This window comes from Cariama cristata, unplaced genomic scaffold (assembly GCF_000690535.1).
Source record: "Cariama cristata isolate BGI_N322 unplaced genomic scaffold, ASM69053v1 scaffold31196, whole genome shotgun sequence".
Taxonomy (NCBI): Eukaryota; Metazoa; Chordata; class Aves; order Cariamiformes; family Cariamidae; genus Cariama; species Cariama cristata.
In genome coordinates, this window is record NW_009623221.1 from 17500 (window position 1) to 31840 (window position 14341).

Here is a 14341-nt window from a genome sequence, read left to right on the forward strand (position 1 = left end):
GTCCAAAGTTACTTGTCTCGAATTTAATTTAAGCACCTTCATTACACAGTGTCCTTTACTACAAAAACAGCCAAACATACATTTATAACCCTAGAACTATTTTTATAATTAGCAAATTTTAAATCATTATGTCAGACAGGTGCATCCAAAGATGTTTTTCTCTTTTAAAGATATGCAGTCTACTACGTTAGTTAGAGTAAACAGCTCTTGCATTACTGTTCATACATAATGCAGCAACTTGTTTTACAGGTCATTTATTTAAATGCTTTCACTTTTACAAAATACTTTAGAAAAAAAAAAGAGGAAATTTGCACTTCAGTTTCTCATTCTTGAAATGCTACTTCATGAGACAACTACACTCTCACCCCTCTGCCCTGCAAAGGAACAGCTTAGCTTTAGGGATTGTATCCCTGTCAGCCCAAGGCCTTAACATACATCATAGTAACGCTTCACGCATCTACAGTGCGATTTCTGAGGATCTCCCAAGTTCTTCGCTTTCAACTGTTTCAGCCTCACAACAGCCCTGTGAGGTAGGTACACTAATATCCCCAATTAACAGAACCACAACTTTTGTGTGTGTGGTACAATCACACATAAGTGTTCACTGACCAACAAGAGCAGCCTCTAAGCCTGCAGCCTTGAAGAAAATAAGTGTTCATGTTCCTGCGGTGCTTCAGGGAACTAGATGTCTGCACCGGCATTCTCCTTCAGGCCTAGGGTAGAGAAGGTTAAAGCAAAGTGCTAGGTAGATTGCTGCTCTGCCACCTCAGGCAGGTTGTCTTGGAGTGTTTATACAGGTGGCTGGACTGGCTGGACCGCCTGCCACACTTAAGGCTTTTCTCCTGTGTGCACACGGATGTGTTTCTTGCAGTCTGTCAAGGTCAGAAACGTCTTGCAGCAGATCTTGCACGCGTACTTGCGTGCACCTTCTACAACCAAGACGTTGTGCTCAGATAAGGCCTTCTTGCATTTTGAAAGGACATCTGCAGATGCCCTCGTCAGCTGTGGCGGACCAGGTTGTGACGGATGCCCGTTTTCAAAAGAAGTGGTCCCATTCATGATCAGCTGGGAACTGGATGAGTTATCCTGCAGCTGGGAGCTCCTGACAGAGGTCACCACAGGCATTTTGGGGGCTATGCGACGGTAGCCAGGAAAGCTGCTAGCTCCACCTCTTACTGAGCCCATCATTGCCCTTGACAGGGAGTGTAAGCCCAAGCCTGACCGTGGAAAATCCATGCCGAACTGTTCTGCTGCCCGGTACCCAGAAGTCTGTACACAGGGGAGACCCATCACGTCCTGCATTGGTCTAACAAAATGAGAGTCTGCAGGTTCGCTAAAAGGATTCTCGACATGAGAGACGGTGGCAGATGAATGGCCACCAGCAGGCCCTGACTCTGGACTCATCAGATAAGAGGCATCACTGTCCATTCTGCAGTCACTGGTGGTATTTGGAATGTTGTCATCGCTGTTCTGACTAGCACCGAAGCCACCACCTCTGCTTTTATTTAGAAAATTCGAGATACTGAAAGTAGACTTGTGTTCCAGGTTATTTGACACCTCCATAATATGGATATCTCCCACCCTATCAGTACTGGACTGCGGGTCAGAAAAGCTACGATCGCTGCTCTCAGGACTCAGTTCTATCTTCTCTGCACTCACTACTCCTCCTTCCACTTCAACAGACTCGCTGCCCTCCGCTTGGGAAGTGACATCACTCACCTCGTCTTGAGGCTCTGGGGAACTCAAGGGCTCAGATTTCACCACCACTCTCATGTGCTCTTTTTCGTTCAGACTGACCTCTGGATTCTCACATGGGAAGTTGTTCTTCTCGGAAGCAGCCTCCTGGTCAAAGCTGGTTTCCACCTGTGTTGCCTGGGAGGCCATGGACATCTGTGAAATGTTTCCTCCGCTGTTGTCAGACTGGCTGGGCACTTGAGCATCTTCCTGACCACTGAAAGACTGATCAAACATAATAGTATTATCCTCCTGGTTATCAGCAACAGCATCAGCCTTAGAGTTGTCCACAATCTTCAGTGAATCTGGCGAGAAGAAATCTTCCCGTGAATGAACTACTGACTGCCCACTCTCTGCAGTCACATCAGAAACAGACTCATCCATGGTAGGCCTAATGCGCTGTCTGGCCCGATCTTCAGACGACTGTTTACGTTTGTGGAGGCGACGGATAGGAAAAGTAGTGCGCTGCTCAATGTTACTTCTCATTGAGGAGCTCATAGTATTTGGTTGTTCCTCTGTGCTCTGTGTGGAATTTAAGGCAGAGCTCACGATGCTGAGTCCAAGCTGCTGGAGCATGAAAGACCTCTGCATGCGCGCATTTTGCTCTTGTACTCTATCACTCGGTGGAGACATTGGCAGCGTCCTGGTAGTAAGGTAGTGTTTGCATGCTTTAACAACAGAGTTCAAATGTAAGTGAGAAGCAGCCAGCAAGACATCCATAACGTTGCTCTCCCCAAGCATTAGTGTGGAAGTATACATCATGTCTATCAGAGCAGCAAAAGCTTCTGCTGTCACCACTTCGCTGTCCAGCTGAATCATATTCATAGTCTGATCTCCTTCTGCTACAGTAAAGAGAGCTCGGAAATGTGTGCTACATGCTGCCAAAACAGAGCGATGGGCTTTGAAATGCCTGTTTCCCACCACAATGACACAGTCGCAAAGCTGGCCATGAAGTCTCTGGTAGTTGAGCTGCTGAAAGATTTGCTCAAAGTGTCCTGGAAAATCCATGATCCTATAAAACAAAACAGAAGAAACTATATTAAAAATGGCTGAAGTCCTATTCAGACCACAGCAAAACCAGGTTTAAAAATGAAAGATGACAGCGGAATGACAGATGAACAACAACTGATCTTAATTTACCACTGCCACATCAGTACTGTATCAAAGCTGGCAATCTTGTGGAGGAGGACAAGGAAGAAAATACAGGTTCTGACACGGAGCTGACCTAGTGTAACAGCCGCCTCAGCATCAGACATGTCACAGGCAGCTCTGCTGCAAAGTGAATAAAGCAGGTCATTTCACCTCCATTACCTCCTGTGCAAACTAAAACACGCTCCTTAGTACAACATTTAATCCTGTTTTTAAAAAAAATCTAATTGCGAATAATCTGCTGCAACCTTTGATAAATTGCTCAGGTTATTAGATAACCTCCCCCTGAAAAGTCTGAACTTTAATTCTCATCTCATATAATCCAGCTTCACCTTCTGCAAATGACTTTCTGCACAGTTTCTCAGCTACTGTGCAGAACTGTCATTCAAGTATCTACTTTCAACATAGAAACACAGAAAAGAGACTTAATGGAAAAGAAGGGAGACACTTCTGCACTGGAACAAGTGGCCAGCTCTTATCTCAAACTGCCACCTTTAGCTGTCAGAAGTGCAATACGATTTTCTTATTCACTGTAGTTTATCAGCTGGGATGCACTGAAAGTCCTCTGTTTTTCCCACAAAATAAATGAAATGGTAGTAAGATAGAAAAGTTTGCCAACATTAAGAGCTGTCTCCGTACTTGCTATTCCTTATGAACCTTCTTGGTCTGTAAGGAAGTTATAGGAAGCTTTTGACAAAATGATGCACTCCTCAACAAGACAACTAGACAAACCCAGGGGTGTTTTTTTCTTAAATTTCCATTAACAGAACATAAGCCAAATCTTAGTAGACTCATCTTAAGACTAAATAGGTGATTTTTGGCGACATCTCTACTTTTTGTCACAACAAATCAACAAAGTATAAGATTTGGGGAACAGAAAAGTTGTGGGTATAGGGCATACACACACACAATTTTGTGTTCACATTTATTTTTCAATAGCGATAGCACAGTATCATGTCACATAAGAAGACTGTAGAGCAGCTAAAATAAAAGGTCACATAGAAAGAATTATATTTTTGAAGAGGGATCAAATGTGAGTCTGCCAATTTAGAAATTCTGTCCTCAAATGCACCCATTTTGTGAACAAACCCTATGCTGCATTTGCATATGTGCACAGTCACAAACTATATGAGTAAATTGCATACAAAGCTTCCCATAGCCACATTTGACCAGTAAAGAAAAGTTTGCTCAGAGACAATGTTTGTATTTCATACTCTTCGCAAGTGTTTCAATTTCTGCAATGACTTTGCCCAAAAGGTATGCTCAGGCCAGAGACAGTGGTTGCCAAGCATACACATTCATTCAGAGGAAAACAGGTACAACTGTTGATGTAGACTGTTAATTACTTTGCGATTTTGTTCATCTGGATTGACGCAGATTAACTATTTACTTGGAAGGATCAGTGGAAAAAGCAAAACCTCAGATAGGCAAAGAGCAACTCCTGAGATGGCAGGCACGGACCAACAGCAGCACGTGGCCACGAAGGCTCCCTCAGCCTGCAGAAGCGCACAGCCCGCAGCCGCTCGAAGCTCTGCTTTGCTGCAAGGCAAAAGGCAGTAAGGGATGGAGGGCAGACTGGGGACTACCACCTTCAAGACACATGTTGCTGTAAGACTGTGCTGGTAAAGGTCAAAAAGCCAAGCAATACACAGAGGATCACTGATGGATTTACACACTTATACGTAAGCAGGCAGCTGTAGAATCAGAAAGATCTGTGGGCTTCCCGCAGCAATTCAGCTCAAACCAGGAAAGTACATCTGCAATGTTTCCCAGCCTTGGGTTATCACCACTAACATGTCAAGGGAAAGCGGAAGGGTTCCTGATCCTCTTTTATAAAGAATACACTTCTTTTGAACTAGTTGAGGAGTTATTCTGTGAGCAGCATGAGATTAGGTTTCTCATTAGGAAATGAAGTTAACACGTGCTCTGTGTGGCCCTGCTGCCTGCACAATAACCCTGCTTGCTCCCACTCCACACCCCATCAGACCAAACCCCTCAGACCCCGGAGGAAGCTCAGGATGGGCCCGGGGCTGAGCGAGGTTTCCCAGCCACACCACCCGCCGGCAGAGCAGAACAAGCACGTGCTGAACACATGCTGGGTTCTCCGTCCAGCGAGGGTACAAAGCTAGTCCCCCTTTTTCTATGATGCCCACAGCTATAAACCACGTTGGACTTAAATATACTAGTCTCCTCAGTCAAAGCTTGGCAGTGTCGCCAATAGCTACGGAAGGAACGGGCAGAGTAATTGTGCTCTGTAACGCTTCTCGTCATTAAATAACAAAGTCTTGTGTTGTCAGGGACAGAAGACTACAGACAGCTATTGGGTAGGAAGGCCTTAGATGCAGATATTCTCCAGTCTTAGCCTGCCTTCAGGCTACTACGGACACCACTGTATGATAAACAGCTACCATTTTTTGATTCCCAGGCTTATGAAATTCCTTAGGGGGAACCTGGACAAAGAAAGGGACCTGCTCAAGTTTGTGGCTTTTGCTGCACTTGGACTAACATCAGGCTACACAAAATTAAGGGAATATGTAGTATAGTAAGCAGAGAGATCTGAATTCATGCCAGAAGAGGTGGCAAACTAACATAAAAGCACAAAGACCAAACCCATTAGCTCACAAAAAAATCTCACCAAACAGCCCCTGCCTGCCTCAGCTGGGAGGCTGAAGCTAATATTAAAGCAGGTGCTGCTCTCCAGCAGAGAGGCAGCTGGCATTCACGCACCTCCTCCTTCTCTAAGGCACATGGCATACACTTTGCAGATCTTTGCTGGAGAAAGATTTCACCCCCTCGTCCACTGGACAAAGAACCTTGCCCCTCTCCAAGCGATACAGGCTCGCAAAGAAACACAGTTTTACCTAAACACTGAAAACCCAAAACTTCTGCTGGCAAAAATCTGTTGCCTCCAACTGTAATTGGTTCCTCAGTATTTTAAAAAGATAAAAGAAATAAATTGCACTTTATGTCTTCCAGCAATGGTGAGGGTCCAGGCTTACCAGCGGCATCAAAAATCCCCTAATTTGGCAGCAGTCAGGCTATGATGCCTGAATGCCTGAAATAAGCACTGTAATGAGATTTAATTAAGTCCTTTGTCACAGTCTCCTTTATCTCTATAAATGAAGTTATGTAGCAAAACAGAAGAATTTGGGCTTCCCACTTTTTTTAATAAGAAATAGAAATACAGATAATGGGTGATTTTATTTATCTTTCACTACCAACGCGTATTTGACAGTAAAAATAAGATGACATTTTCAAACAAAAAAATGTTAAACAAGACAAACTTTGGAATTGCACTGTTTTTATTTCTACACATTTTCTCTGAGAGAAGTGTAACACAAGGGAAAGTGAAGAAATGCTTCCTGGTGGTTGTAGGAGGAGGGAAGACCTGACCTCAGGCAGCCGGAGAAAAAGATGGGGAGCCTGTGAGAAGAGCCACAAGTCCTGGTAGGAATTGTCTGGAACGTGGCAGAGGCCAGGTCTGCTTTGTGAGCAGTGCTGCTATGTCGCTGTCTGACTTTGCTGCTCGGGCATACCTGGTTAAACTCATGCCCTCCTTTGTTCCAGCAAGCACTGTGCAAGGACGACCTCCTCTGTGAGGAAAGCTCCCCTCCAGCCAGGTGTCTCCGGAAAGTTGAGAGGTGACTGCCAAACAATTGCTCATTTATCTTCTTTTGCTCACCTCTGAGATGGGCCAGGTGTTATGCCAGAGATAACGCTCTGTCCTTGGCTTCACCGGACTAAAACACAGGATCTAGGGGCAATGTGGAGAGAGGAGGAGGAGACTGGCTGGGGGTGGAGGGGGGGCAACAGTTGCCAGAGCAACAAAGAAACTCTCGTTCCATTTAGAGTACCATCACTATAGCATCAGTGTGCTCCTGGGGGGCCTGGATGTTGGTCAGCTTTCTTTTCACTTCACTCCCCAGTCAAGAGTGACAGCTCCAAGGAAAGAATTCACAGTTCTAACAGGTATATGCAGGGCTGATCTGCACAGTGTACAACACTACAGCCCACTGGCAGACCCCTGGAAAATGCCAGGCACCCACCACATCGGGATAGGCAAGGGATCTCCTTTCCCTAAGGACTAGAGCTGGAGGACCTTGTGGTACTAACTACAGTGACCTTCCAAAATACAGCAGTGCTGAACCATTAGTACCACCACCTACAAAGGCAGCTAAGATGGAAGCTCTTTGCTGTGCCTCATCTGCAACCAAGAATGAAATTGTTCCACTTGTACCTTCGCTGCAGAAAGCACAGGGCCCAGCAGAGATGGCTCCAGCTTCAAGGGTTGTCAGAGGCAAGCTGTTCACAAGCACCCAAGCCGTTCCCAGTCTCTGCACTGCTTTAGGTCATTTTAGGATAAGAACCGTAGAAGATATAAAATACTTGTAGAAGATATAAAATACTTGAAAGCTCACACACTGCCCTTATCAAGCCAACCCCAGGAGGTGGTGTGCTTCAGAAGGCTATGTAATAACGCTTTTGAACAAATGCCTAGAGAAGACTGCAGGTAGAAAACGCCAAACAACATGAAGACAGAATTTCACATCAGTAAAAAGATTGAGCTGGACTCCAGAAAGGAAGATGGGTTACAGGGATGGTCCAAAGTATTTCTGCACAGGCAGCAATATGTACTTGAACCAGAGAAAACAGGCAAGAGTCATTGTTTTGACCAATTATTTGGGATTTCAGAATTCAGAGAGAGTCCTTGCTTAGAGTCACCAAAAGTGATTGCATCCTTCATGCACCTGAAACAAGACAAACCCCAGTTCTGCTTCAAAAAACATCAATTTGGCTTGGTATTTAACTCTTACTACACCATACAGGCTGAAGTCCTTGAACCGGAATGAACAAACACAGACCCCACAGTGAAGCTGAGATCTTTCACAAGATCAACTGAAAATTATAAAACTAGATTTGACTCGTATATACTGAAAATTATAAAACTAGATTTGACTCATATAAAGTACGTACCATCCACATATCACATTCAGCAAGATATCAGCTATTTCAGGTTACTAAATACAGGCAATGCATCTAAGTCAATATCAAAATATATACGAGTCGTATATTTCTGGATATGCACACTTGGTCTGTCTTCCCCTCCTGCTTCAGTGATACCTCGCCTTTCAGCAACAGCTGGCCACAAAGACTCCCCAAACGACCCATGGGCTGCACACCCCCGTCATTCCCCTCTCAAATGAACTAACATCTCCAGCACGTGATGGGTGGCATCCCATCACACAGTGTGCAAATGCATATTCAGATGAAGGACAGAGATGCTCCCAACTGAGTAGTGAGTGGCTTCAGCAGCCAGTCTCTGCAGCCTTTGTGAGGCTCACAGCCAGCTCCAGTTCACATCCTGAGGACCCAGGGAATCTTAGATGGAATCTTCCGCTGAATCAGATCCAGTCAGTGGGACTCGGAGGAGGCATCAGTGGTACAAACAGCAGACACTGAGTCCAGCGGCCTTTTGGAGAGCAGTGGGAAAGGCAACAGCTTAGTTTTATAATTGAACAAATGACCACAAATGAGTGAAAAGAAATTATACCAACTTGTTTAGTTACAAGTAGTTTTAGTATAAATACAAATAGTCAGAGCCAGGAAAATTGTGAGGGCAAGCAATCAAAAAACATCTATGAAATCCTGACTGGAAAACAACTGTTCTGCCTGTCCCTGGGCTAAGGCCTATGAAATGAAACCAGTAGGGTCAGAACCAAATAAACACTCCTTCATGTAATGCAGTAAAGCTACCGAACTTCTTGCCACAGGCAAGAATATGTGAATTCAACAGCCACTACATAGATTAATCGAAGAAAAATCAAGTGAGAGCTACTAAATATTCAGATGCCACCTCTACTGGGGAAGGCACTAAACCACAAGTCACTAGAGGTGTAGTTTTATATACACTTACCTCTCTGGCTCTAAATTTTACAGCTTGCTTTGGTATTTTCAGAAGAGTTTTAGGAGAGAACTATGGATTTTTTTAATGTAAGATTGATTTGGTAAAAACTATTATGGAAGCATTTTCTCCCTAGCATTTTGATTATACACTTAAAAAGATAATTAACTTTGGAATAAAAAGTGTGCTTAGTACATATTTAAATACTTAACTTGCCTTCTCATTGCTAGAGGAAAACATACCACAGCAGATTCAACAGAGAGGTGAGACTGCTGCTGCTAAATGTCCCCAGGTCCCAGAAGGAGAGCGGGAGAAGATGCATTCCCAGCATCCAGAAATGCACAGAGCACACATATACGCTATGTCACACAAACATTGGCAGCACCAGAGGCCTCGTCCTGCTTCCCCTCTGGCTAGGTAGGATGGAAGTCCACCTGTGAGAACATACATACAGGCGTACAAGGTGGACCCCTCCAGCAGCTGGCCCTCCCCATAGCCATCCCCTGGGTCCCAGTCTCCCCATCCCCAGCCTGCAGGCATACGAGTTCCCGAGACCACAGTCTGGCTCCAGTTGCTGGTACAGACTGTTACAGGTACACAGAGCCAACTGGGACTCTCCTGGTCCCACAGCTGACCCCACCATGTTGTCACACCTACAGACACAGGTGCTCTCACAGCCAGAGCTTCCCTTAGGGACCCACAGACCCCCCTGCTCCTAGGTCACTTCACTGCCTCATCCAGGTTGACCTTCACTGGTCATCTGACACTCGCACTTGCTCCAGTCATTGTTCCACAGACAGAGGGACCCTCTGCACTCACACCAACCAGAGAGCCCTCCCTCACACAGAACACAGCCAGGAAGGAATTTAATAAGCAGCAGGACAGACGGCGCTGATCAGATGCAGGGCATGACCAGGCAAGCACACTGACCAGCCAACTGCCTATGTGTGACTGGTCCATTTCATCCCCTTACCCCTCTGTATTTCCACACTTGTTTCTTCCCAAATCCCCTAAACTCCTTTGCCCCACTTTTGATTCCTCCCCTAAACAACCCGTAGGTTGGGATCCCAAAACTGGTTTTCCCTGTAGCCCATGTGTCCCAGCAGTGGGCAGCAACCCCCTTAGTAGGACTAGGACACTGGGCAGAGGCTCTGCTGGGACTGCCCTGGCAGGGGCCTGGACAGAGTGCTCCTTTCTCGGGGTCCTTGATCTGGGTTCCCACCTGTGCCCCTGTGCTCCTCTGGGCCTACGGAGAGGGGCCTATGATAGGCTGGCTCCAGGGATGGGCTTGGGAGAAGCCCCGCAGAAGCCCCCTCCTGCCATTGCCTCTCCAAGCTCCCTTGGGGCTGTGCAGAGGAGTTTTATCACATAACTGAACATGCATGGTGGCACGTAGTAAAATATTCCACTGTATGTGGATGAAGATAAGGCTTGTATTTCTTACACTAAGCCTTCCACATTAAGAAAGTATCAGGATTAAAAATAACTAATTGGGAAGATGATGTGCAGGTGTTTTGAAATTCTAGGGGAAAAGATCTAAAATTTACAATTACACAGCCTGTTTATTAATTTGCCATTAATTATTAACCTCAGAGTCTCTCTGTCAACTCCAGCAAAATTTAACAAAGAGGAGATTACATACTGAATTCCCACATTTTTTGTTGATGTCTACTTACAGAAGAAGCCAAATTTATAAGGACTACTTCTCACAGAGTCATGACTAATTCCCTTATTTTCTTAAACAACACAAAACAACCAAAACCAAAACCAGACAGCTGGCCAGTTTGCACACACAGCTATGAATGAGGCACTCATGCAGCCATCTGCCCAGCCAGGCAGGTAGGAAACACAAGGGACAGGTGGTAACACAATCACATAGCAGGAGAAAGGACACTATAGATTTTTCCATAGGAATTCAGGTTTTATTAGCACATATTTCTACTTCTTTTAATAATTTCTTCATATGGTTTCTATCTATTTCTGGAATGACCAGCATTGATAATACAATGTAGACTTACAGTCCCTTTTTCCATCAAATCTCTCTGCTCTAATACTTAAGCTGCAGCAAGATGGGATAAGGCAAGTATTTAAGTACATTTGCACTGAAACTACTGCAGAATCAGAAACTTTTCTCTCGCTTCTTTAAAAAAAATTTAAACCTAAGTCACTATAAAATAGTGTGAAAAACAACAACTTTGAATAATGAGCTATTTAAAGTTTTATTACTATGTTCAATACTAAACGACAGTTTAGATTACACTGCAATCCTGAGCGACTCTCAAGAAGTCAAACATACATACTCAAAAAAACCCCAAAAAATCAAATACAAACTCAAGTTCCCCCTAATCATGCTTTTAAGAAGTTTGCAAAGTAGTTGATTCTGTGTTACTAAAACCAACAGAAGCTGCCTCAACATACCATTCCGTAGAATGGAATCAGAAGAAATCAAACAGACAAATACACCACTGAAAACTTTAGACAAGGTACTTGTTTTTTCCTTATCAGATAAACAAAGGACAGTTTATTACTTGCACCTTAAACCCCATTCCCAACAATCTTTATTTAAATGCATTCGATATTCCAGGTATCAAGGCTGCAGGAATCCCTGGCATATAGCCAAAACTTGACAGTGTGCCAATACAGTATTAGTTACTGTTTGCATCAGCTTAAATTACATTTTTCAAAACACTGGAATACACTTCTATTGTACTTTACCATTGTGCTTGAAATAGTACATCTCATGAAAAGCTCCCCTAAAGTCTGAAATAAAAACACAAATCTAGACAAGACTGAATGATACAAGTGTCATTTTACACAACACTTTCTACTATCAGTTATGTTGCTTTTTTAACAAGTCAGCAGGACAGTGGGAGGTTAGAGGCAGGAAGAAATGGAAGTCTTCACTTTCTTTGACATCTCCAGCAACTTTGTCACTTTGAAACACGTTGAGTATATGTTCTCTGCTCCAAGAGTGTTTTCAAACTGAACATACAGTGGAATTTTAGTTAACACTAGTTAAAATGATTTCTGGATTAGCTCCATACAACTGAAGCAGACTCCAGTGTTACACTGCTTTCATGTATGCAACAATATGGTGAGTGCCAGTCATGAAAGGCATTTTTTGTGTGCGTCTGACAAGTACCTGCATCTAGTGACTTTGATGAATGACAGCTGAGCTTACAGCATCTCATTTGAGGTGCTTCCTTAGCCAGGTTTTATATATAGTTCAACTCACACAGTTTATCTCCTTATTTATTACCAGAGAGGATGAGTTACAACTTGTCTAAGAATCAGAAAGGATAAACTGCACTACAAACGCTGCTGCTAGTTGCATCAGCCTTCCAGAGAAAGGTAAGAGATTAGCACATGGCTTAGTATTTTCTCATCATCTGCAAGGTACTGCAGATAGTCCAACCCATGGCAACACCAACTCATTAACAAACAGTAACAGCACAGCTTGTCAGCTGCAAAGAGCATCTTTGAAAGGAGCAACAAAAAGCTTCCAAAAAAAAGGCTAGATTTTTCTTAGACGCTGTTAGTTATCTGAAGAAATGGACACTACCTGTGACATAGCCATCCTCCTCCTTCCTGACATTTCCACTCACCTCCTCCCAGCCCTGTGATACATCTCTCAGACTCCAGATCCTGCAGCACAGTGTGATACTTCAGAGGAAGAAACACAGGAGGAGACTGAAATGTGACACTCCTGCATCTTGATGTGCCATTTCAGCTTGTCACTAGGGGGTCTGTTTCTTTGTTGTAATTTCACTATTTAACACACCTGTACTGCTGTATACTCTGAACAGACTAAACAGTGTTCCCTTTAATTCCTGGCTAACCCTTTCATCATTTGGGCTTCAAGGTCAGTACTATAGCTTTCACAGGCATCAGTCTCTGAAGACTTGACATATGCTTTTCTGGTCAACTTACAAAAGCACAGCGTTTGCCAGGTATCAGTAAGAAACAGGAAAAGAAGATTACGGATTCTATTCTTAATCTTAGGAAGCTAAAAAAACTGTACCTAGATAGGAGAAAACAGCTGTTCCCAAGAGCACAACAGGTTTTTAGGCATTGCATAGTGAAACACCTGAAGAAAGTTGTTTGGACAGTATCACTATTTGATTTATTTACAAAGGGAAAAGTAGAGAACGCTGCTACCCAGAACTGGCAGTAGAGCCATTCTAAGGGCATGGGAAAACAAACTGCCATCAACAAGGATTGATCTGAACTCATGTTATCAGTTCAGAAAACCTCTCTTGAGGTTCATGGTACCATGGCAGTGTCTTGTCACTGCCATCATCCTCTCACAAGAACGTCCAGCACTGCAAAGGAAACTCAGTTTCCAGCTTCTCCTGCCTATCAACACCCCCAGTTCATGAATCAAACCATAAACACCATGCAGAATCAAAAGTCTGCAGGCAAGGATCCCACAGGAAAGGGGAGCCACAGACAGCTTGGTTCCAGCATGATGTCATCTTGCTCAATATCTCAATCATTTCTAAATCCAGCTCTTCAACTTCACTATTTACCAGAAATTCAAGAATTTTAAACAACCCCATCCAATCACCTTCCTTAGTGATTCCTTTGCCTAAGCTTTTAATCTCAATGAAAACTGTATAATGGACAAATCTACTTTTGCCAGGAAATAGTTTAGATCAAAGTAACAAATACTAGTTTGCCACCATAACAATCAATTCATTAGTAATACACGTCTTCAGCATAAGCAAACAACTATGTCCACATAACTGATTCAACAGATGACTACTGTATTTCAAATGAGAACTGCAGAATTATCTGCTTCTGATCTTCCCACACTCGTTTCAAAAACTCATCTTCTAATATCATTTTACCCTCAGAAGAGAAAACATATACAAGGATGCACTCCACAGTTCTGTCTATTTTGGTATTGTGGAGGGTTGATCAGACACCCACCCAGCTGCTCTCTTGCTCCCCCTCCTCAGCAAGATGGGGTAGAAAGTGAGATTAAAAGCTTGTAGGTTGAGATAAGGACATGGAGATCATTCACCAATTACCATCTGAAACACTCAATCTCAAGAAGATTAATTTAATTGATTGCCAATAAATAACAGAGTAAGATAGAAAGAAAAAAAAAAAACCCACAACTGAAACCATCTTTCCCGTGCCCCTTCTTCCTAGGCTCAGCTTCACTCCTAACTCTTCTACCTCCTCCCACCCTGCAGCACAGGCGGATAGGCAATGGGGCTGCGGTCAGTTCAGAACACTTCATCTCTGCTGCTCCTTCCTCCTCATACTCTGCCCCTGCTCCAGCCTGGAGTCCCTCACACCAGAGACACTCCTTCACAAACCTTTCTAACGTGGGTCCTTCCCACAGGCTGCAGTTCTTTACAAACTGCTGCAGCGTGGGTCCCTTCCACAGGGTGTAGTCCCTCAGGAATGGAATACTCCAGCCTGGGTCCCCCATGGGTCGCAGGTCCTGCCAGAAGAGCTGCTCCAGCCTCAGCTCCTCTCTCCACAGGGTCACAAATCCTGCCAGGAGCCTGCTCCGGCTTTCTCCTGCCCTGGAGAATGTGCCCT

The 14341-nt window shown here is 44.1% G+C and overlaps 1 protein-coding gene across 1 annotated transcript; it reads right to left on the reverse strand.

Annotated features, from left to right (window-relative positions):
- Positions 1-728: 728 nt before the first annotated feature.
- ZBTB5 (zinc finger and BTB domain containing 5) lies at positions 729-8072 on the reverse strand. The gene is given in 3 exon segments (XM_009702652.1): positions 729-831; positions 833-2746; positions 7970-8072. Coding segments are annotated over 3 exon segments (2100 nt in total). The 5' UTR covers positions 8053-8072.
- Between the last annotated feature and the right edge of the window lie 6269 nt (positions 8073-14341).